Here is a 25992-nt window from a genome sequence, read left to right as displayed (position 1 = left end):
ATACAAGCTCAGCTGAGAGATTACAAAGGTGATCCTTTCCCATCCAAGCATCTGAAACTTGCCAAATCACAGGAATATAGGCACACTTTTCTTCTATATGACTTCTCAATGAGAAGGGAAAAAAAGGACAGGCACACAGTCCTTGTGAATTGCAAAGCTCTCTCCTTTTTCATGAAGCTATTATGAAGCTTTAAGCAAAAAGATACAAATAGTGAAAAAATGTATATAAATATTTTGTTTATAAAAATGTATTTTGAAATTGTATATAATAAGGCAGTTACTAGGTAAATTTTAGAACCTGGACAGGCAAGATATATACTGTAAAATGAAGAGAAATATTAAAAGCAACAATCAGGTTGAAATTTTGCTGGAAAAAAAAAGAGGCACAAGTTTCTGCCTTGACCTATGAAAAACCTGCTCTTCTCCACAGATTTTAGTAGTTTCAGTTTTGTCTTGCCTTTTTCACACTGCATTCTAGTATTTTACACAGCAAACTCTCTGAAGGCAAGTTACAAGAAAACTGGATGGTCATTCCATAAACCAGACCTTGGAAGCATTTCCTGCAATATAGTCAGCAATTATTACTTACTTGACTGAAGATCAGAAAAAGAGTAGAGCTTCTCTGAAATGCATACTGGTTGTCTAAGCTGTATGGAAAAAGATATAATTAACACTCACATAGCATGCTTTATCCTAAAAACACTATAGTACTGAATTATTCCATAGCATATGCTAATAAGGTAGATAGGTAAGGCTAGTAGCATTAACATAAATCTGTTCTTTTACTTAATCCATATGTTCTGTAAATTAGCATAACAATATTATGGTGTTATGGCACTTTCTTCTAATGTATTTTCTTGACTTTTCTTATCCTTAAGAATTTACTTTGGTCCTTCACACTACACCTGAAAGGAATTTTTTAACATTTGCAGCCTCAGATTTCATGTGATTATAATTAATAAACACTATAGCTGTACATATTTGACCTTTAAAACAATTATATGCATATATACCTTGTGACACTGTATAAATTAAGGTATTACATCATATTTTATCATAATATATGCACACACACATTTATCGCAATAAATGCACACATTTTTGTTCAAGACAGACATCATCATGAGAAGGTCAGCAAAAAAGGACTAATCTTTTTTATCTATACCTTCACAGTCATAAGCTGCTTAACCTAACAAAGATTTAGTCCATGTAAATTAAACTATGGGAATGTCAAACACCCAGGACTTCCACGAGTATTTAGAAAAAAATCTAATTGATGTTAAGCTAACCCAGCATTAAAAGTATGGCACTGTGCATCCTAAAGGAAGTGCTAGCTAACAGTGTTTTGTCCTTACCACACGTCTTTCTGACTTTTACATAAGTGTGGCTGAACTAGAATTCAGCTGAAGGTAATGGAAAAGCATCAGTAATTTCAGTAGTATCAAACAACAAACAAATCAAACAAGAGACGTGCCCTTTCCTGATCTACTTCCAGGTAGGAAAAAAAAAAAAAAAAAAAAAAAAAAAAACTAGGATGCTACCACATACTCACAAGGAAAGAAACTTCATAAACAAGCTTCTTGACCTTAATTTTGTCCATTTTAGTATCTCTTGATCCTTTCAGCATTTCTGCAAATTAATCTATCTTGTAATGTAATATACAGGTCCAATTCTCTTCACTGACCTTAGTCACATCTGCTTTCTCATTCTTAATTACACTGAAAATATAAAGTAAGAAAGTATTTCCCTGAAATTGTGACACTGAATACACCTAACAACGTCACTTACCAGTTTAAAAACAATCCTGCCAGCAAGCCTGACCGAGTCTGGAGGAAAATTAGGCTCAATGCTCTTAAGACACTTGCATTCCTGCTTGTGGTCCTGCCACGCTTCTTTCTAACGGATTTTTAAAGGAAGAGAAAAGAAAAATTACATATTGTTTTATTAATATGCATCCTACTAAGATAGACTATATACATGTGTGTGTGCATACATATATATGTAAGAATATACGTATGACGTTCTGGTTTCTTACTGTTTTCTTCATCTTGTAACCTCTTCCTCACTGTTTGCAACACATCTCTGCCCTTTGGCTAGAAAGGGTGAGGGAGGGAGAAACCTCAGCACAGGTGTAAAATTCTGCTCTACTCTGTGCAGTAATTTAGGTCAATAGTTTTCTAGAATATTGACACAAACTAAGTGCATCCTTCTGGCAAACAAATCTTGCTCTGAGTACTTGCAAGGTCACCTGAAATTTGATTAAATGAGCAACTCTGGCAGGATCCAGTATTTGATGGCATCCAAAGAGAAGGGTTGAAGAAACTTTAAACCTCTTACTTCAGTATGCTTCATGGTGCTGTCTGACAATATAGTCACACTATACTTTTTTCAGACATTGTATCTGCTTCCTTACTGCACAAAATGAATATGCAAAGATGGAATTAAATATGTACAGAACCCTAGAAGAAATAACTACACTTTATATTGTATGTTCTTGTTGTATGGATTTTTTTTTTACCTTCATGCAACATGCTATAAATAGCATCATAACTCAGTTCAAATTGACACTACCACTTCAGTTAACTGAAATTTTTATTATCAAATAGGACCTGAAGCTTAGTTCTGCCAACATAAACAACTCCATAGGCAACAATTTACTCAGAATTTGAGAACACAGAGGCCTACAGAGTCTCTCTACTTCAGCAAAATGCAGCTGCTCACAGAAAGAAGCAAGTTTCCTGCACTGCAGAACCTGTCTCCTAAAGATCTCTGATCAGGCATTAACACCCACTGCTGGGAGAACTGGTGATGATATGTCCAAAGCTCAAAGACAAGAAATGGTTGCTGTGACCAAAATTTATGAAAATAGAAAGAGGAACGAAAAATATTGCTTTATTTCATACCTGGAGTTGCAATTTTTGTTTCAGAGACTACTTCTCTATTTATGTACCAGAGACTGAATGACACTTCCATAGCAGAGAAGGGGTGGAGTGGCAAGCGAAGGAAAGTAGTTGCACACTGAAATATATCTTTCTACAAAATCAGCATGGAAAAGTAACAAGAATGAGTCTTCAGCTAAGAGAAGCTCATTTTGGAAGAGAGTCCATTTCTGGTTAAGTTGATGTTGGTGTTTTGTTTTGGTTTGCCTTCTGCCTTTACAAGCTCAAAATTCTGTTTTATAATTCACATAAACTCCAAGCCCATTTAATTAATAAGTCTTTATAGATATATATATACACACACACACATATATATACGAATACATATATTCACAGTAGATGTTTCAAGCCACTGGGCTGTTTCAAATACTTTTGTAAAAGCAAATTGAAGAATCAGGACACAAAGAAATTGCTGCAGTGACAAGAACGCAAAATAGCCAAGGCCTTCTGAAGGTGACATATTTTCTCGTAGAAATGCAATAGGACAAGAACAACTAACTCAGAAAAACAGCTTCTGTTAACTAACTGCCATACACCAAATGATAGAGTCCAGTACGAAGCAATTCTTTTATGTACAGCAATAAAAAAAGAGGAAAGAAAAGGACAGTATCATATGGAAGCGTACATCACAACTGCGGATGCTGGCACACTGGTTATAAAGATTAAAAATTGTATGATAGCCTTTGCAAAAAAAAAAAAAAAAAAAAAAAGCTGCATTGGGGTATCTAGGCTTCACCACTAGTAGCACTTTTTCGATTTCTTTTATTTGGCTTACATATAATAAATAAATTGGACTTTTTTTTTCTTTAAGGTACTCAGGACATGTGTGATTTCATTTCCTTTACCTATAATTCTACAATGGGAGAACGACACCAAGAACACATTAATCCAAATACAGTCAGTGTCACACACTGTCTGACAAATAAAAGTTAAGTATCTACTGCTGAATAGGATTACTCTTGTCCGTAAGAAACAAGGTCGTGCTTGTAAATATTCAGGCATCATTCTGTATAATATGATTACATTGACATTTTTATCCCACTTAAACTAAAATTGTTCTTTAGAGTGAGCCTTTATCTGTCAAAATTTTTCCTTACACAAAGGTTGCGCAGAATTCTGTGTGCTAAAAGTGGCATCAAAGTGCTTAATAGCTAACCCAGCCAGTAAAGCACTAACAAGATGAAAGATGTGGTACCACATAGCATGATGTGCCACATTTCTTAGATATGTATTTCTATACCAGAACAATGTTTAGATAACATGCTTTCTTAAAAAGAGTGCTTAGATCGAAACTCATGCCGAAAGGAATTAGTATGATTCCTTTGCTAAAGGAATGTTGGAATGGGAATAGCCATTCAGGTCTTCACGATTTGCTGGGGCAAATTAAGTTCCAAATAGAATGAATTTCAAAAATATTTCTTCTCACTATCAATACAACAAGGATGGAAATTACAGAACTACATGCAAAGATTTGTGGCACTGGAGAGACCTACTTTTAAGTCAGTCTCTAACAATACTTATTGATGGGATTATATTAGCACCACAGTTCTCTACAGGAGAAATGTTCTTAACCCTGCATGTCCCAGCTTTCAGTCAGAATTTTTAATATCTCATATCCAGTAAACTGTACAGAGTAGAGGTATGGTCACCTCTTCTCCTTAGGGACTCCTCTCTTTTCCTACTAGGGAATTTCTTCCAATTTTTCAATTGAATTTTTTTCCTGTTAGAAAGGAGCTCTATTAGAAGGAAGCAAAGACAGGGTAGTACCCAACACTCTTCCTCTGGACTTCACTACCCTTAACAAGTCAAAAAAAACCCAAAAATAAAAAAATAAAAAAAAAAAAAAAAAACACCACACACACACACAAAAAAAAAACCCTCCTTTCACCTTGCTGCAAATTCAGTTTTTCGTTCAAGCTCAATGTATCTAAATGGCAATTCCTTAGGCTTTACCTAATAGAAAAGGGTCAGAACTAATATGGCTTAGAAAATACTGCAGTATATGCAGACAGACCCACCCTGTGACCCAGCACCAATGCATTTCATTTGACAACAGTCCCAGGAACAGTCACCTCCTACGGGCTCAGAGCATGGGTAGAGATCACTTGCATCTGCCTGCAAAGTCTCATATATTTTTAGCTAAGTTATTTTGCCAAATCAAGAGAATGACTCTGTTCTTTGATTATGAGATACGCTATCCCCATCTCCAAATAGTCCCTAATCCAATGTTTATAAAATTAAGGTTTCCCTTGTCTCCTATGCAGCATCAAAAAATATGAATGCTTCCTCCAAATTTATGTGCTAACAAAAAGCATTTAAAGATTGGAGTTTGCCAAAAAAATTTCAAAGTGGGATTTTTTTCCTTTGGAAAGTATCACTCTGTTATGAAGACAATTTGCAATTTCCAAAGGATCATTTTAAATTCTTACCAAATGTCATCTAGTTTGTTTTCTTTTTTTAGTGAAGACACCTCAGTGATGTCTGATAATGGTACACGGTGAATTCTATCTGAAACAATCCTCCCATTTGTCAGGTACTACCTAAATTACTGGTCCCATGTAGGCTGAAGCAGCATCAGACACAGATTAATAAACACTCCTAGAGGAGATCACAGAGAAGACTAGAAATAGGAGACAGATGAGGCAACTCTAAAGGTTTGGGGGGACATTCAACAGACATAAGGTTGCTAGAAAACAGCACTAGGAAATAAGGGACAGTAGGCATAGGAGAAGTGTTGAAAGAAAGAAAGAAAGGAAAAAAAAAGGCAATGAGGACCGATTAAAAAAATGGTTAGGAGCAAAAGGCCTAGATACACCTGCTTGTGAAATCAGGATTCAGTGGAGGACGTAAGCCAGAAGGCGCTCTTGCTATAGCTTCCACTACTACAGCTCTAAGCCTTTTCTGAAGTAAGTTAAAGTGTTAAAAGTGAAAACAAATTGTTTCAAATAGCCTGAAAAAGGATCACAGGAAAATTTGAAATCTGATACAATTCCCTTTAAATTTTCAATTTTGACATCATATGGAGAATTCCAAAAAACTGGAAATTCTAATTCCTATATAATTTTGTTCAACATTCCTTGTTCTACCTGCTTATTTCCTCAAAAGATAATAATTCTCAATGTAAACTACGTAAATATTTTTCAAAAGACTGTTTCTTTCCCTATAAGGTTAGCACTAAGACATTTTTTTCATAATTACCTGACATTTTAAATCAGGTGAAGATTTTTAAAGGATATTTGAAGCTTTAAGAATGACTTATTTTTGGTAATTCAAAGTTTGGTATTTCGGAGCTTCCTTCACAAAGTCCACTTTTATCCTAAACCTAGTTCAGCTGAACTCTCAGATTGATCAAACATTTAGGGGTGGGGGCGGGGATCAGTTTTAAAACACTTGTGAAAGTCTTCTACTTTAATTCTAATTTCATGTACTATATTAAGCAGAAGTCTAAAAAAGTAAGACTTTTTAAGCTTTACTTATGTGTATAGTATTGTAGGATTAATTTCTTAAACATCTAAAATTAATCAAATCATTCTGCAACTAAGCATAAATTGTAAACCCAGCCACAAAATTTGCATTACTAAGTTGATTTGTATTTATAAACACAAAATCATCCTGCTTTGCTAAAATTCACCTTTTTAAATGTGCAAACAGCAATTTGATTCAATAGCCAGCTGCTTATTTTGTTCAGCAATTAGTTCAATTAGAAGTGCACGTATTAATGAGTTGCACCAAGGATACAGAGGCTAGGCAAAACCCAAAGCCTTTGGCTTGGCCAAGGAGAACTTTGCTCACAACTGCTGCAAGAACAGAGCAGCAAAGTAGTTTAGACCAGACTATCAACGGGAATATGAATTAGAGCACAACCCCCAAAAGAAAACAGACCTGGTTGGTCTCAGATTTTTCTGGATCATCTGCCCTGAGTAGTCAACCCCAAAAATTCACCATTATAACTAAAAACAGCCTTCTTTTCCAGATGTGCCTAATTGCTACTTAATATTATATAGACATATAGCAGTTTACTTCCAACTAGAAACATGCACAGCATTTAAGCACACACTGCTTCTAGTAGCATGAGCTCATCTCACTGAAATCAATGCCTACAACTCTGGATGTAGAAAAATCTGAGTTGGTAAGACAAGGACCATGGGGCTAGAAGCACAACGCAAAAACACCCAAGATGGCTTCAGGCTATCCAGCATGAATCCTAGAAGCATGTTCATGCAGCACTATTCCCAGAAGAACAAGACCCATTTCCTAGCCTCACTGCTGCTATACCTAAACCAGAATACGTTATTGAATTAGTCCTTCCAAACTTTCCTACGCAGTTCATGCCAGCACAGGGAGTGCTGCAAAGTATCTAATTTCACAGTGGGGAGACACCACCAGCAGCTTTACCACCAAAAATCATAGACTCATAGAAGCAGGAAGGTTGGAAGGGACCTCTGGAGATCATCTAGTCCAACCTCCCTGCTCAGCAGGGTCACCTAGAGCATGCTAGACAGGGATGCATCCAGGCAGGCCTTGAATATCCCCAGAAAAGGAGACTCCACAACATCTCTGGGCTCTGTTTCACAAATAGTCTGATCTTTTATATTCTTCACAGTCATATTTTCTTTATTATTTTCCATAATAAATCTACCTGTGGCTTTATTATTAATGCTACAGTAAGCATATAATGTACACTACACATACTTACTGTACAATGAATCAAAATGACACATCATCTTCCTTTCCTCCTCCATATGTTTTAATCCCAAAACGCAAGGCCTTTGGCATGTTAAAAATGCCACAGATTATATTAAGGAAGAATTATTTACAGAAGCATATAATGTTAAAAAAAATGATTTGAAGGTCAATGAGACTACTTAAAAAGTTAAAATTGCATGCATTTAATACAGTATTACTACCAGCCTACTTTGAACTTTAGTAGGTTTTCATTTTTCTCTTCAGTTTTTTCTATATAAAAAAATAAACAAACCACAATGCAAAGCTAGGAGAAATCATTTAAAAATTTGTATCAAAGAGTCTGTAAGGCGAGCCTCATGGTTGGGATCTCAGAAGGCAGATTCACTTATATCTTATACCTTCTTATACCTTATGCTGACATTTATCCACGTGCAAGGCTATCGCTCCCTTTCAGTACCATGTTGGGCCATCTTCCACACACATGCATGCCAATACAAACCAAATATTTTTTAAAATTCAGATTTTAGGATTGAACACCTTTAAGTACTGTTTCACAGGATATTATCACAGGACCATGCAGGCTAGGAAGGACCTTGGGAGGTCTCTAGTCCAACCCTCTGCCCAAAGTAGGGTCAGCTCCAGGGTCAGACTGGGCTTTATCCTGTCAGGTCCTGAAACCCTGCAAGGAGGTGACTGCACAACCTCTCTTGGCAGCCTGTTCCACTGCCTGGCCATCCTCTGGGTGAAAAATCTTTTCCTTATACCTCACCTGGATCTCTTCTGTTTCAACTTATGCCTCTTGTTGCTTGTCCCCCTGCCATGCAGCGCTGCAGAGAGCTTGGCTCCATCTTCTCGAGACCCTCCTTAGAGGTACCAGAGGCTGCTGTTAGGATGCCCTGAGACCTTCTCCACTCTGCAGATTCCTGAATCCTATTTCTTCTTAAAAACTACGATACATGCTTTGCCATGATGAACCTCACTCTTGAAATACAAGGTATTTTACTACAAAATTGACTTGCAGCATTCAGTCTACAGCCAGCAATGCTGAAGAACTTTTACTGCTCTAATCAAACATAATGAAACACTAAACATTTCAACTTAATTTTGCCTGCTTTATCTCACTGATTACAATCCTGTACTTGTAGCTACAAAAAGTCAAAAAATAAAACAAGGTAAAATGTTTACATTCTCTGTCCGTAACTATAAATAAAAGAAAAACAATGTGGAGGTATGACAATGAGGAAAACACATGAAGATCCTGTAAATCAAGTATTCAAATGTCTGTTCTTCTTCAGCACCTAATAGCTGTTATTTTTCATCTTACCTGACAGGATTTACTGCAGTATTTAGCAACCTTGCACTGAGAGCATCTGTACAGATGTTCATTCCTGTTTAAAAAAAATATATAAATACAAATTAAGCTCTGTATTTATCCTTCCTGCATAATTAACAATTATCAAATAGCTAAGAAATGTCTGAAAAACAAGAGTAATCTGAAAATCATTGTCACATAGAAATTACATACTGTTACATACACAGGTATGTTCTCAGTGCTCATATGACTCAGTACAACAGCAGCATCTTTGCATCAACAGTAGAGATATCAAACATGCTTTTTCTTTTTGACTTTACAGCTATAACTCTGAGGAATTTGTTTTTGCAGATACCAAGAGAATTAGAACTGTGCAATACAGCTAATTAATACTTTTATTGCCTGTCTTAAGCAGGTGTCATTATCCGCCTTAAGCAAGACTTGCTGTGAACCTGCAAGTTGGGACATCAAATTATAACTTTATTATAGAGGCTGAAGTTGAAATCTCAGCAGAAATTTCTGTCTTAGAAAAATATTTCTTCTGATGGGTGGACAGTAAGATTGAAATAAAATAATCAGTTAGACAAAAAAATTAACCTATTGAAAGTGAGAAGCCTGAGGTAACTATCAGAGATATACAACACAGTCTAAGGGTTAAAAGCATCTTCTGACTCAAATATAATTTTCTGATGCTGTCTCAGTTTACCATTATATGAGGTAAGAAAATATCAATGAAGCTTTGTAAATTTTTAGACACTAAGAGGATATTAAAGTACACAGAAAATACTACCTACACCTCTAATACTTCAGAGCAGTAGAAACATGGAAGAGATTTTGATGTTCTGCTCTTAATTCCCTGTAACGAATATTGTGCTGCATGACCACTGAGAGGTTTCCACTTTGATACTTTAACTTACAAAGCCACCTACATGCTTTATGGGCATACATAAACCCTGAGAAAACAGCATATACTACTGTTGAGTTGGGGTCTTTTTGCTGTCTTTTTTGACGTTGTGTGTGTGTGTGTGTGTGTGTGTGTGTGAGAGTGAGAGAGAGAGAGAGAGAGAGAGAGAGAGAGATCGAAGGAAGGACTGTTACATTATTGATATAACACTAAGTTGGATGGCATAATTCTTATTACTACACCTTAGGCTCATTCCCAGCCAAGTCTCTAACCTCAAGGAAGTACAGCACCCAAGTGTGCGCCACGGTCCCCTGGCAAGGCGCATATAGCCAAACGTGGCTCAGCCATCCCAAGGAAGCACCATCATGTTGTTATAATGCCTTATATTTAGCAGCCTAAGAATCTCATTGCAAATATTAACTCAGCCTTCCAATACACTTTTGAAACAACTAAGTGTCTAACATAGCCCGTTTCAAACCAAAAGGGCAAGTCCAAGGTTTTAGTTTAAGGATGTTCCTCTGCAAGATTCCCGGGGCTTCCATCGATGCTCTTCAACAGTTTAGGGACTGCATCACATGTATTCTGACTCCCAGTAAATCTGCTTTATCGCACGACCATCCTTCCTTCTTAAAATTGCTCATCTCCAAATTTTAATTTCTATGTATGACTTTAAAATTGCAAATTAATCTCTAAAGCCAACACTCAAAGCAGAAAAACCAGAAATCACCCACAAACCTCAATCTAGAGTTTTTGTATGACAAATTTAGTTCACTGACCTTAGCCATGAAATCATAACTATCTGAAGTAAAGGTAGAACATCAGCAACACCAATGAAAATCTCTAGCACAAACCAATCTCTCCTTTCCCTAAATATCACAAAAGGAAAATTATTTCACTAATATATGGAATTATTGCTCTGTTTGAATAACTAAAATAATGTCTCAAGATTCTCAAAAGCATTAGAGATGTTTAGTTGGCTGCATTCATCAAAGATTAAGAGAAGCAATACGTACAGATCATAAATCCATGCTATGATAGTGCCTTCCTGCTTCCCTACCTGCAAAGGCAGGCCTGGGAACTGAAAAACTGTTAATTTTTATCAGCCCTTTCAAAGATGACCTAAAACTTTTCTCAAATTAATAGGTTAACTTAAACATATGATGCCCAAGGATAATCCAGAGTTAGAAACAAGTATGAAAACTTCACTTTGCCTGCAGAGGAGAGCTTCTTGCCTTTTAACTAACCAGCCTATGATATAGCAGTGCATAATTCCCATTTTAGATTATGACCTTAGGTCAGAGTAATTTGGAAGAAACACACTTCAGAATATTTACTGTAGATGGGGAAATATATATATATATGAATCCTAACACCTTAATTACAACTTCAATAAAAAAAATACAATTTAAGTCACATACCCATTAAAGTAACAAGAAGCTGCAGCAACAACAGGTAAATCACAGATCCACAAACCAGAGTATATTCTTAAATGAATGAATGCCATAACCATTGCAGAACTCTCTCCTACAGAGAAGTACCATTTGAAGTACCATTTTCCTACCTCAGAAGGCTAGATACGATGACCTTAATATATTACAATATATTGCATATGTAGATTGCCTTGGTTTACTTCTTCCATGAGATGCCAGGATTTACAAGTAAGGGCACCAACATTTATTTATTCTCTCTTCTGAAAAAACAATTGGTGAAGCACTCTCCACAAAGCACCACTTAGTCCCCACTGACGTTTCAACACATTACCGGATTAGTTCTCTTTTATCTTTTGTCCCCAATGGTTAACACTGAAGTAGCAACAAACACGTATACACAAAAACTTAAGGATCATCACTCAAAACTTGGGTTTTTGCCAAACTGACGTTTCCAGACAGGTTATTTGAATAAGGCGACTCCCTGCTGGCACTGTATAACGAATGAACTATCTGCCCATCTTTGGGGGTTTCTTTGAATGACGAACAGATGCAGGATGCGTTCTGCAGAGCTGAACGGCAAAGCTACCGATGAAATCGTCGCTCTTTCTTTTGATCCTCTCCTCCCTCCCAAACCTCCTTCCTTTAAACTTGCAATGTAGCAAAACACTTAATTTGAATATAAATAATTCAGGCATAAAATTCATGCACTCCCTATACAAAGAATTCACGTACTTCATAACATTTTTAAAAGCGAGACAATTTGCCTAGATTATTCCTATCCTTCTCAATATTTCACTAATGTTAGAGGTGTTTCCATGCATTTCCATGATATTTCCATGTATTTCTCATTAACTGCAAGTATCATCTGGAAACAGTATCAGGTTACACACAGGGTATCTACTGCAGCTCACCTAACATGATTAGTCTCATGGCTGATAAAATGCACAGAATTTGAACTAATGCATTCAGCAATAATACTTGAGTCTCTGAAAAGGTTTTTTGCTCCAAAGGAAAATTAAATTAAGATACAGCAATTTAAAAGAAATTATTAGTTTTCCAATACAACTTCAGCAAGATTTTCCATCTCTAAACACCCCATCAAACTGCAAGCATAAGTAAGGATTTTAGTCCGTACTACGATAAATCCACAACAATAAAGAGGGAGCTGTCAATCTTCCGCCAGTGCGGTGTTACAGTTGGGTGCAGAATCTTAGCCAGAGGAAGCTGGATATTACTACTTATTTTTGTTACTACTGGCTACAAGCTGCATTGGCAGAGTGTGGCCCCATGTATCCACATGACAGAGATAAACCTTAGCTTTGGAGGGCTGAGGAGGTGAAGCCCCAAAAGATGGATGTGGACAAGAGAGAGAAGAAAACCACGAGACAGAGAAATAATAAACAAGGTTGTTCAGTAGGAAGTGACACACATGGATGAAAGAGCCTTTTTTAACCCCTCTCCCCTGCCCTCTCTCTCCATTTTTCTCCCCCCACCACCTTTTTGTTTAAGGTACGGTAGCAGCAGAGCATTTTAAGGAGGAGGTGAAGAACAACGGGGTGGCCCGGTCTAGGGGGAGCTCCTCACACGTATGAGCGGCAGCACAGGAAAATGCAGGAAAAAAGCACCACCATTAAAAACCTCCAGAGAAAAGGACGAACTCTTAATCATGTACCAGACCAAAGAGTTCATCCATGTTTGCCTGCGCTGCCAGGTCCTATAGTGCCCCATCTGCACGTTTATAACGCCCAAAACGTCGCCCTTTAGAAATGCCAGATTGACAGCTAGTCAAAGCACCCTGATAATGCATAGCCTTAAAAAAAAAAAAAAAAATACTTTTGCTTGCCAGGAAAGGCCTAATATAATTAAAAAACACAGCAAAATCCAAACACACACAATTAGGCTACTTAATTTGAAATGAAAACACATCTACACTTCCCTGGTGATTACAGGCCCTTGACTCTCAGCCCCTACTCGCAAGCTAAGTGTTGGATCTAACAGCACATCTGGTTACCACAGAGCCCTTAGCAGTCCTTTGTACAGGAGTTCATTCACACGTCAGCGTCTGCCACAACTCGCAGGACAGAAAGGCAATCTCTCGTACCAGTTCCTTGCTGGATGCGTGGTTGACGCTGTTCCTTCGAGGGGTAATCCAGCCCCGTAACACGTGTAAGAAGAGCTTCTCTCTGAGATGTGCGTCACACCAAACCCCTTTCCCAAACTACTTCTTAGACCTGTGAGATTCAGTCAAACATGTCAAGCACAAAGTCTACCTTGATTTTTTTTAGCATGGGCATTTAAGACCTGTCATGAAGTGAAAACAATCAATACCCCTGATAAGCAAACAAGTTATTCAGCATTTTACTGATCTATTCCTGTCTTCTAATAGCAAAGATTCCCCTAATGCAGTATTTTTAACGTGGCGGATCTGTGAGCAGATAAACGCAACTGCCACTTTCTCTCCTCACCTCTCTCCCACCAGAAGAATAACATGATACAACGCTGCAGCTCATGTCCCAACTGGCAGCCCCATCTGCGCACCCACAGCCCTGCCAGGAGGACCTTCAGCCTGTTCAGCTCCGACCATGCGACCCCAGGGCCCGCATCCCGCTCCAGCGGGCGCTGAGCCAAGCCCGCTCAGTCTTTCGTGCCTGGTGCCACGAGCTGGTAAGAACCCAGAGTATTCAGAAAATATAGCTTAAAATACAGCAGACCTGTACAGAAGCTTGATTTTCATCAGAAATAGGCTCCAAAAGGAACCCACTTATGTACTGTCTTTGAAATAAAGCCACTGGGCTTACCTGCTGTCAGGTAGGTATTTACATGGCTGCTCAGCTCTGACTTAATCCTTTGAGTTTAAGGGGTAATAGTATAAAGTTAAGAAACCTTGAAGTCTTACAGAAATCTCCCATATTCTTCATTTGCTCTCTACCGTGTTGAATAAGTTACAAGAATTACTTTTTTTTTTTTCTTATAACTGCAGCACTGGGGAGAAGCACCCTTTGAAGAGCAGCAGGAACATCAAAAATTTAGAGTTAAAAAATAGTAACTAAATTTAACCATCAGGGATCAGAGTCACTTTTTTCAGGGAAGACCCAAGATGGACCTTTTTATATAAGAAAAAAAAATTATTCCCAAATATAATAATCACCCACTTTATATCTGACCATACTACAGTGGTGGCACTGCATCATCCAGGGGCAGCAGGAGGAAAGAGAACATGAATAACCAATACACTTGGCCTGTGGTGAAAATTTAGTTAAGGCATTTGTCCTCCAAAGCAAAGCATCTAATAACACAAACAAAAATAGAGTTTATTCAGGATGATATTTCATAACTCAACTCTTGCTTCTGAAGTCTGATGTGCCACTCAACGCTGTAGCTCACTGCTATTTTTTGAAATTTCTATTACATCTGGCTTTGCATGCAGCTCTGTAAAACATTTTTGGATACACTTAAATAGATTAAGGAAGAAAGAGAGAATCCTGCTTACAGTGGGTCTCAACTCTGTTCAGGTTTTATAATCATCCTTGCCTAGGTATTATCTTTTTGAATTAGAAATACATACACTAAGTAGTGAACATGCTGTGTCATATTAATTCACCTGACAGAAAGGATGGTATTTTTTGTCTAGTTTTGTGTGTTGGGTATTATCTCCTATAGTTTTTTTCTGCATCTTAATTCTTTTTCTGAAGAATGACTGGTCTAAAAATACTGAAAAACACTTTTCTAAATAAAACTTTGTTGTGGTCTCCCATCATTTCTCCACTTCAGTATCATCTTTTCTTATACAACTGATGTTGGATTTTTAGGTTTTTTCCTCTTCTTTTGAGGGTCAAAGGAGACAGGGCTAAAGGCAGGCCAAAAATAAAGCAAGTAGCAGAAGACATCCATGTGGTAGATTTTCACTTTCTTATGCAGCAGTTAGTCTTTGTATTGATGCAGTGACAGCAAAATTATTAAGCCCTGATAAGAAAATATTTATTTTTCCAAAAACTTTTTCACATTATTATGAAAAAGATATAATCTTTTAAAATATCCCAACATTCGCAGAATGGTGCAAAACTCTCTACTGAAATTGAACAGTTATCTAGGGTCACACACAGAAGATTCTCTTAAACCGAAAAAAAAAAATGTTTTCTGAAAATGTAGGTTTTGGAAGTACCATATGTATTCTGATAAAACTAAGAACAGAAAAGTTACATGACTCTGTATTGAACTGGTGACTGATAGGAAGTTTCACATGCAGTGCTTTCCAATAAAATCAGGGAAGGAATTTAAAAGAAGAAATACCTAACAATATGGCCAAACAGGCAAGAAGTTTATTCTTAATAAATTTTATGCTACAAGACAAACTGCCTTTAGAATAAAATATCAGCTACCTTTAAATAGATAGATATACACGCACACAACACGTCGGATGAGCAAAACAAATGCTGCCGCACCAGAAATCAGTAACTGTGAAAATGCTCTAATTATCCTAGAGAAACTCCCTGCTACCCCCCATGGAAAGCACTGAAGCAGAAACACAGCAAAACTTGGCTCCGAGACCCCAGCACAGCTACTTCAAATTGTCTCTTAAACCTCCTTACCCTGCAAGGCTACTTTGCCACAATCTCACTCAAATCAAGGTTGCCCTTTCCTTTACAGCGCTTTGCCGCAGCTGGCATGCCAACATGCCTACAGCAGTTCAAAGCTTAAATGGATTAATTTCGGTCACACAGTGCATTCATTACACCTTGGGATTTTAATCAAAGAAAGCTAAACACTGAAGGCTGAAACTGCATTTCACAATACGAAAAGGCCATACCTGTAACTTAAAAACACATGCAAGAAAAGCTACGCTCAGTATGTCTTATAGACTTATTTCTTGAACATGCGGGTACAAATCCAACAAAGCAAAACATAACAAAATAACACACTGCTCCCCCCTTTTTTCCTTATAAAAATAACAAGCACGTTACTCACTTATCTCCTCCATCTCCATGTCAAGTATTTTATTTCTCTGACCTATGGATCAGCATTTCACAGGAAGAAAGCTGCTGCTCTGAAACACACTACAGTAAACATTTACTTCCTGCTTAATATTTCTCTCTTATCACACAGATCTGATTTTCACTGAAACATAACCCCCTCTGATCCTCTCAGAAAAATGTCTTTATCAGTCTTTTTATTTGTTAGTCCTTTTCTATATTCCCTTCTTGCCCATATTTATATTTTTAGGACAAATAATTATTAGAGGTCCCACAATGCTTTTTAGGTATCTTCCTCTTACTTGTTTTGCTTTTTCCACCTATTAACAGTTAAACACCAAAGACCTTCCATTCTTTATGGTACACTTTTGGAAAGCATTGAACAAAAAGTAAAATAACCCAAGCAAAGAACCTGGACACAGCACTACAGCTGGGCTCAAAATGAATCGTGGTGCATTATGTTTTGTAGATTAGGAATTTGGTAAGGATGTACACACCAAACTAAGCCCTCATTTTCACTTTCTTAACCCTTATGTTCATATCACACTCAATTTAAGCTACTTCAAGATGCTTAATACAGTTTATTAGAATAGGGCAGTCAGTTCTGATAAGGTCTGTTCACGTAACTCTGAAGAGCCCACCAAGCTAGAAAAAAAGGAGTGAAGGGCAGGAAACCTGTATTTGTATCAGACAGCAGAGAAGACTGATAACACAAAGAAAGAGATTCACCCACACACCAGCACAGGGCCCAGGGAAACAGCTTGTTCCTCCCTTGCTCAGGTGCAACCCGACAGCATCAGGTCTTCCAAGATATCCACAGAGTATTCCTATAATGCACCGAATGCTCCTAACACCCTGCTGCGGACGTCTGCGCTGGGAGGACGTACAAAATTCAGACGGTTCTTGGCAGGTGCTGTGCTGCTTGCCAGCCCCCCGGCACCGCAGCAGAGCCGGGCGCCTGGCCCCGCGCCGCACCGCTCACGCACCCAACACGCGAGCTTTCCTCTGACGCCAATTCTGCGTGGACGGCAGCATTTCCGATGCAGAGTCTGAACTTCACCTTTCTGAAGGGCAGACCATTTTTGGCGATACTGCTGTTTACTCTCCTAAGCAAGTCTCTACAATTGGTAGACACTACGGGAAGCCTTTAAGAAAGATCACTGTTAGCAGATCTACGAGCACCTGCGACAAGTTTACAAACATCTGCCTAACCGTAGCGCTCTCCTAGCCCAGCAACATGGAGGGCCTTTGAAATTACTGTAAGCACACACCTTCCAACACATCTTTCTTTCTTCAAATCTTCTGTATTTCAACAGTTCTTTTCTGTCATTTTATTCTCTCCAGCTTCGCACATATTTTGGTTTTCTTACCATTGCTCCTGTTTTTTTCCACCCAATTTCCTCCATGTTTCAATGTTTCCCGTTTGGGAATTTCCATCCCCTTTTCTCAATTATAAAGGCCTTGGTTTTTGCATGGAGAAGCTTCACTTCCTTCCCCACCAGCCCCAGAAGATTTTTATCTGCCCACAGCTTCTGCCCAAGAATTCAACAGAACTTGGCTCAGAAACACCTGAAGAGAGCACAGTGCCAAGCACCTTTACTGAATCACTGCAGCGATGTCCTTACATTTTACACTCCTTACGGCAATTTTCATTTTACACCAGGATTTTTGTATCCAAGCAGCTTGATCTGAGAACATTTTACAGAGTTTCTATCAAGTGCTCAAAAAAAAAAAAAAAAAAACCACACAATACATCTCTCACTTTCTCTCTCCAATAGATCCCACATGTAAATAAAGATGCATCTTCCCTTTGCCTTCCTTCTTTACATATCATGCATTTTGCCATTAGTGGATCATTGGAAGTAGGTCATTGATTTAATAAGTCCTACTTTTAAAGCTTACTTTTGGAGATACTAGTCAATAAAAAATGGAGTTATTTTATTCTAATGATGAGACACAGGTTTTAATGGGAGCTGGAGCACATTTTGCAAAGGCCGAGATGATAAAACGTGAACTGGACAGTTTTAATACTGTAGCATTAGATAAATTCGGGTGGGGGGAAGAGGGGAGAGCAAACATGCAATTGCTGTACTGAAGAAAAGGACCACTGCATGTATAACTCCTGTAAGCATAAAACAAAGTAACAGAGAAATCTGATTTCCCTCAACCTTTAACAATATCTTATTTTCTCAAAAGATGTACAGCTGTGAGTGTTGATTGGTACTGTTTGGTTTTGTGACCCTCTCCCATCTCCCACCAAAGGCTATGTAGATTCTGACAAACTCACTATTCTGAACACCAAATTGCCAAAGGTACCGCTTCTTGCTAAAGCTCATTTAGAATCTCACTATGCCACTAAACAAACTAGAGAGTATTTGTTCAGCTATAAATATTCAACTTCTTTCTGTATCACAGTATTTTTTGCACCATCTCCATAAAAACTCATCACCTATAAAATAATAAAATAGCCTAGCTTCCATACTGGTGCAAGCAAGAGGCTAAATATTTTCAGTCAGCAAACTGACTCTGTGTATCCAAGGATGGACTGACTGTCCAAACCTCTACTTTTGCTTTAAGTAGAGCTGTTTTCTTACTTTTCTTTCTTTTTCCCCATTAACTTTCAGACTGCCTTCCTCCCCCACTGCCTAGCCTCCAGCACTAAGTGCTGGATGCTTCCAGACAGGAGTCCCCTAAACGAGGTATGCCAAATTCTAGATTCATAAAAAAAAAAAAATCGCTTAAAGTTACCACTACACTGGAAAAGTATCTTTCATGATAAGTAACTATGATTCAAGCAGAAGCCTCCATTTATAGTTAACTGAGGCATGCTCGCTATTAGGAAGAAAAGCTAGGCAATAACAGTAATAATTAAAAGGGAATTAAAAGGCAGCAGTGGACCCTCTGTTAATGTAGTCTTCTTCCTCAGCCCCCATTATTAAACCAAGTGCCCCATCAACATGCAAACGAGTAAGATTTTTATTGACATTGACTGAAGTATCTATTTTACGTGATTCTCTTCAATAAAAATCAAGTCCTTAAGAGAGGCACTTACATAAATGTGGGACAACACAAATATTCAGCATTTGAGAAGAAATAGTGTACTGAAGTTTTCCCTATTTTAGGTGTTAAGTCATCCATATAATTTTCTAGGTCTGCTTGTCTTCTACAAACAACATCCAACTAATACATCTGCATAAGGAAAAAACAGCAGGAACAGCTTGAGGTAAAAGATCAGTCCCTATGCTCAAACTAATTTGACAGTAGGACAACTACCTGAAGAAGTTCCAGTTTATAAATATAAGTATCTTTCTTAATTGGGACCAATGTATTTTATGAATAAACATTAGTTCACAGCTGGCACATCGAGCCTGGCCACCTCATTACATTTACTCATCTACTCCTTCTGTCCCTTTCCCCCATACCACAGATACAAAGACTTCTCTTCCCAAATTTAAGTATAGATGGGATTTGGGAGACTATCAAACCTTGAACAACTTCATCGGTTTTGCTAATTTATTCTCAATGTGCAACAATACTGAATTTATTCTGTGTAACATTTCATGTTAGTGCTGGGACAGCAATGTTACATAAAAATGCTATAGAAAACATGGAATATTTATTTTCAAAATATTTATTGTTGACATCTGTAAGACAGGTAAGGTCAAATTTAATTTTTGTTAAAGCTGTTTTACACCATTAGTGATGCAAACAAGATCTTCAACCAGGAGTAAGTGTACCTTGTATCTAAGAATAGAAATAAACCTTAGAACTGCCCTAAACTCTATTTATATTGCCAAATTGACCACAAAAAGCCTTAGAGCTAAAGACTGGTTGGAACCTCCAGCCTGTGTTCAAAGGCCTTTGGCTGGCAGGTGTTTCTGCACTTCAGTCAACGTGTTTGCACCGAACTCCAGCAAACGTCCCCAAACTCTGCCTCAAATCCCACTCGCAGGCAGCTGCAGTAATATGGACATGGTGCCTGGTGCTGCTTGCAAAAGCAGTAGCATCCAGGCACCTGCTCCCAGCAGAGCCCCATCCCACTGGCAGCAAGCCAAAAAGCACCTCCACGACTACACATGTAGTGAAGCCTTTAGACACTGCTAATGCTTTTGGTAAATATTGCAATGCAGCAAGATCACAGAAATACCAGGACTGAACTGTGTGTGATATGCTCATCTCTTGCTTGCCTCTGCCCCCACTTCATGCAGTGGGGGTGCCCCAGCCACCCAACAGCAGCAGGATAGGGTCCCAAACCCACCTCCTGTTCAACGCTCTAAATCTGGTCCCAGTCAAACATTATAGAGCTGATCAAGATGCTGTGCTACCGATCTAAGCAAGCCTTTGCATGACTGGATTCTTCAGTCTCCAAAATAAACAGACAAAGAAAGCCATAAACCACTTTCACGTCACTTAATTTTTTACTCTCTGTACTCTGGTGACATCCTATGGCTAAAAATGTAATAGATGTTTCTTCAGCTTCACAGACTATGCATCACAGGTTCTCTTTTCCCAAGTTTCATTTAATAGGGAAGGGGAAAAAAAAAAAAAAGTCTGCCTGTATAACTATAGCAACATCCATATATTTTGGGGGGAAAAAAGTAGTCATAATTTAACAGTCAAGAGCACTAAGCGTAAGATGCCTTCATGCACTTCCCACTCATCTTACAGATCAATTAGTTATGAAAGCAAAAGCTATAAATCATATGTGGTTTCCAAATTTGCTGATTTCCAATGGAAAGGCCTTTAAAGATAAATTGGGTAAATCTCAAAGCATATTTTAGAACTCGATTCAGAGCATCTTTAAGAACAGGCTTTCCTCCTCAAAAATTAGTTCGACCAGGAAGGCATTCAACCCTGGGAGTAACTGTGAATATTTCAGTAGCAGTACTGATATGCCTGAAGACCCGCACATGCTTAGGTTTCTTTGCAAATGGCAACCCTCCCTCACTACTTCTTTTCACTCGTACTGCTTTGGTTCTAACTGTAGTAGCTACCTACACAACAGACACTTCCTTCAGAAAAGGAAACTTTAGAATACTTTACTTTGTCCAAGAAAATACTCCTTATTTTAGGCACGGAGCACAGCTCATACTTGCGAAAGATGTTTTCAATAAGTTTTATTAGAAAAATAAAAATGAATTCTAAAAACTACCCAAGTTTTATCTCCAGGTAATTTATGAACTACTATTGTTCAATCTTAAATTCTTAATACAAAGATCACAGGTATTTTTAAACAAAATCCTCTCTACTTCTCGCTCAGTTCATCATGCAATATGCATAGGATGTTGCATTCACAAGAGAACCAAGTTATTTTCAAAAAAAATCTGATGCTATTACTTATTTTCATTAATGGAATCAAATTTCTAAAGAAACCATTGGAATTTCAACATACAACATGCTTCCTTACACCTAGCAACTGATCCTCTGCTATCAATTACAATGTTCAATGGCAAGTGTTTAAAAACAACAAAAGCTGCAAAGCCACAATATCTGTCATAAGATGAGACATCGTCATCTACTTCCGTGTTCAGCTGGCCCAATCACAACACATCAGTGCATGCATTTCCATTTCAAAATTGCTACTGGTATTGAAGAGGCTTCAAAGAAGCATGAACTCTGCAAGAAGGTTTGAACTAATATGAAAAATGACAAATTGTTATGGATTGACTGTGGTTTTTAAATTGATTTTGCCCAATTATCCAGTTAAAATTTTTTTTTATGTTCCAGAAAATACTACGTTTACATCACTAAGCCTCCGTTAAATCTCATTTTCTCCACAGCCAAGAAAAGCGGGCCTTTAATCATCCTACTGTAGCTTCTGCAATAGGTTGTGAGTGAAATCAGATTATTTGTTTCAGTTCAACAACCATGGAATGAGACTTTGTAGAGCACAGCACAAGAGAATGAGAAATATGTTCTTCCCTATTAGCAAAGGGAGAGAGCAAAGGTTTATTGTGATGGACAAATACTAGGAGAGAGCTGGAGTTTTTGTTATCTTATGTCAGTGCTGATGTGGCTTACAAAAATCTATCTGTAGAAGTTAAATAAAAATGTTAAAATCAGCAGCAAAGTTATGCTGTGCAGAATAAGAGAAATATCAGCAGTTCATGTTTGAAGGGCGTGAGCCTCTTGTAATTCCTAAAGTCAACCATGCCCAAATCCAACGAACTGAGAAAAGCTTATGGGAAGGAATGATCTATCATAACCATACCGTTTTGCAAAAACTTCACTTTTGTTATGACTGCCAAAAAGAAGGTTTTCTTCAAGTGTGTGCGTATGCCTATATATAATTTCCATTTTTTCCTATTCCAAATTGTTCATCTAATATTTGCTACATATCACCATTCCCTTTGTTGCCTTATGAAAATGTTGCATTCAAATTCATTGCCTTTTAAAAATATTTCTTCCTCCGACATAGGATATTGTTGAGAACTGGAAACCCAGACTTGCCATGCCAGCCCTAGCACCTGCCTGCTCAGAGCTCTCCTGGTATTGGCGCTTGCGTATCCGAAAGACCAGTACGGTGGTTAAGGATTTACCTAGATGCTACGTTTAGGTGATTTTATTGCCTTCCAGTCAAAATTTACATCCAAATCGGAGGCTTTATCACTGTAAACAGAGAAAGAACTGTTTCGACTACCTACTTCTACTGTACAACTTTCACTCAAAAATGTTACAGCATGTCAACAACTTCAAGTAGCTCACATTATGGCCCTGCTGCTGTTACACGACTGCAGTGGGCACTTCGCCTACATTACAGCTGATCCGAGTATTTCTTATACCAGCTTCAACGTGCTTTATTTGTAGAACGGCGATACAGAGAAAGTGTTCCTCTGCTTACAAGAACAAGGACCTTAGGGACCACGAGGCAAACATCTGACCTCTTCCCTGCACCGTCCAGGAACACAACGCTCGCTGAAGTGGGTATTCAAGGTTTTAACAGAAAAAGCAAAGTGAATCGTCAGTACAGACAGTAGGAGATGCAGCTTTAGTTTTGTATGTTGAAGCAAGAGGCTGGCTTCTCCACTCAGATATTTTTGAGTTATTCTCAGCTAATAATTGGGTTGAAGCCTCTGAGTAGTTCCCCCTCGATCATCAGGCAGCTAAGAGAACCCAAGAGACACCTCCCAGTTTAAGCTGAATGCAAAACATCTCCACGGGGAAGAGCCATGTCTCTGCCTCCAGCGGACGCTTCAAAATATGAATGCACCCACTGAAAAGACGGGATGCTTCTAAGCGGACATAGCTCTGCCGTATACCAAAAGTAGTTTTACTGTTAAAATAGTTATCTGAAGAAAACAAAAATCCTCTGCATTCATAAACACTGCTTGTGGGAGTTACCGCTGCCAATGCAAAATAAAAATCATGAAAACATTCTGACAAACAAAGGCCAAAAATAATGTCAAAAAGCTGAAGAATATCTTTAAGTTAACACAGTGCAGCTACCTATTACATTTTTGGAGGAGAAAAGATTTCTTGGGGGCTGGCTCCAGACCATGGAACAAAATTCCCATCAGCTAAGGAACCAAACAGGTTTCAAACCAGAGATTAACAACTTAGACATCTTATATTGCTTTTGGTTATTTGATTAGATTACAAGCAAGTTACACCTCAAAAATTTACATGTAGTGCATTTTCTACTAGTTTTATGGCTCCCACGTTGAATATGTTATCTTGAAAGAAAGTGTATTTATTCAGGACTGTCTATTATAAAAATACATATTCCAATCAAGTTCCAGTCTTACAAGTAACTCTCTTTTTCTTAACAGCAGATTGAATTTACAGTCTGCTATTACATAGGCATTTCAGGTGTTCTAAAAAGCAACCTGGGGAGCCAAGTAGCTCCCTGGATAGTGGCATCCTCTCTGCTATGCTCTAGCATTACTGAAAACAGATGAAATGCTTGTTAGCTACCTATCATATAACTGTAGTAGAACCAGATATGTATCCTGTTTTCATTTTGCAAAACAACAAGAACCTAGTAATATGTATTCTGAAAAAGATGCTTTGCCTAACCGGTTTAAAAGATTAAAGGAACTTTGGCCAATCACTTGGCTATACCCTAAAAGGTCAACGATCGACCTCCAACGAATGAGAAGAAACTAGAACCCTAGCAACAGGACTCACATGCGCAGAATGCTGCTACAACAGGAAGACGGAATGATATAAAAAGAGGAGCTGGGACCCACCCGGTGCGGCAGTTGGCAGAGCGAAGACTCCCCTGTCGCCCAGCGCTGATATTTGCCTATATCTTGCTTGCTGTAATTAATAAAATTCTTATATTGGCTACACTGATTGAGTGAAATTTATGACATAACCAAAGTTCAGTTAACTTCTCATCAGTAAACCTGGATTTTGTAGGAATTTTTCAAATTAGAGAAAATCTTGCACAAAAACTGAAAAGCTGTCATTTATGCCACATTTTGTGCTGTGACCCTGCCAGATTTTCCAAACTAAGCCACTTTAAATTGGGTAAATAAAAGACATACATAAGACACTGACAGAATAATTTGTTGATTCAGAACCATGTTTCAGTGCCACATATAAAGCCACTTTTCCTATCAGATTGGATAAAAAGCTCCCAGCATGACAGTAGGTTGTTGCACTGCTGAAGATGAGGCCTTCTGTGGGACATAGAAAACCAAGGCTCTGACCATTGCATTAAAGAAATAATAGTTATATATAAAAAAAATAGCATCCTACCTCCTCCTCTAAAAGGGGCATGATAGTCCAAGGGTTAGTGGATCAAGCCCTCATTTTTAATCAATTTTCTACACTCTCCATCCTAAACTGTGATTTACCTGAACAGCAGCTGCGTTTCACCCCATAAGGGACAGCAGAAATTTCTTAATCTGCCTATCTGGGAAATCGTAAGGCTTGTATTTGCGAGAGTTTTTAAAATCTCTCAGGTGGGAATCCTCATTAGTGCATGTTTGGTATTAATCGCTCTTGTAAAATTCCTGAACTCTGAAAATGTCTGTGAATATTGTAAGCTGAAATATGACCACAGTCTGCAAGACTAATTTATGCTGGCAATGCTCAAGACAGAATTGCAAACACATGTTCTAGGTTTGCCTGAAAAACTAAAGGATTCAGGGAAAAAAGTATTCTGAACAATTAATGATATTGCCAAAACAAATAAACATGCAGTCATCTGGTAAAATTAAATATATATAAACACATAACCCCAAAGCAAAGCATATATGCTGTGAAAATACCAAACAGATTAACATAAGCTAATTATTTAACATAAGATATGATTAACATAAGATAATTGTTTCAGGACAGTAAAAGGACGTGTCAGGACTATTTTAGAGTGAAGAGATAATACACTTAATGGTACCAGCATATATGAAAAATTCATGTGTAGAAAAAAAATGAAAACATTTTGAGGCTTGGACTCTTCAAAAGATGTCTTAAAAAATGACTCCGAGATCAAAGCATTAGCTAAGGATAAGAACAGATAAGGAATTACCAATTTATTAACACATTTACAAGGCCATCAGAGATGCATTGATTTACACAGCAACACTGACTTTGAAAAGTAAATGTAAAGAAAAAAAAGTCCAGGACAAGTGCGAATGCTGGCAAGAAAAGTCTCAAATGCTGTGCATTATTACATTAATTTATGAAGCATTAAAATAGCATTAAGCATACACCAAACTAATTGCAAACAGAAAGACTGGCATGATGAAGCATCCTACCATCATGTAATGTTTAACTGGAATTCTTTTAAGGACAAAAACCAAAA

General features: G+C 37.9%; 1 protein-coding gene across 1 annotated transcript in view; it reads right to left on the bottom strand.

The window, feature by feature from the left end:
• The window catches only part of SMYD3 (SET and MYND domain containing 3), a 413849-nt gene that overhangs the window by 353205 nt on the left and 34652 nt on the right, over positions 1–25992 (bottom strand). Inside the window, exons 2-4 of the mRNA XM_062573635.1 lie at positions 8950–9013; positions 1789–1896; positions 590–647 (exon numbers count right to left, since the gene is read on the bottom strand). Of these exons, the coding sequence (XP_062429619.1) occupies positions 590–647; positions 1789–1896; positions 8950–9013 (230 nt within the window). The remainder of the gene's footprint in view (positions 1–589; positions 648–1788; positions 1897–8949; positions 9014–25992) is intronic.

The sequence above is a fragment of the Rhea pennata genome, chromosome 3 (assembly GCF_028389875.1).
Source record: "Rhea pennata isolate bPtePen1 chromosome 3, bPtePen1.pri, whole genome shotgun sequence".
Taxonomy (NCBI): domain Eukaryota; kingdom Metazoa; phylum Chordata; class Aves; order Rheiformes; family Rheidae; genus Rhea; species Rhea pennata.
The sequence above is the reverse complement of the archived record's forward strand: the minus strand, read 5'-3'. Positions and strand labels throughout refer to the sequence as shown.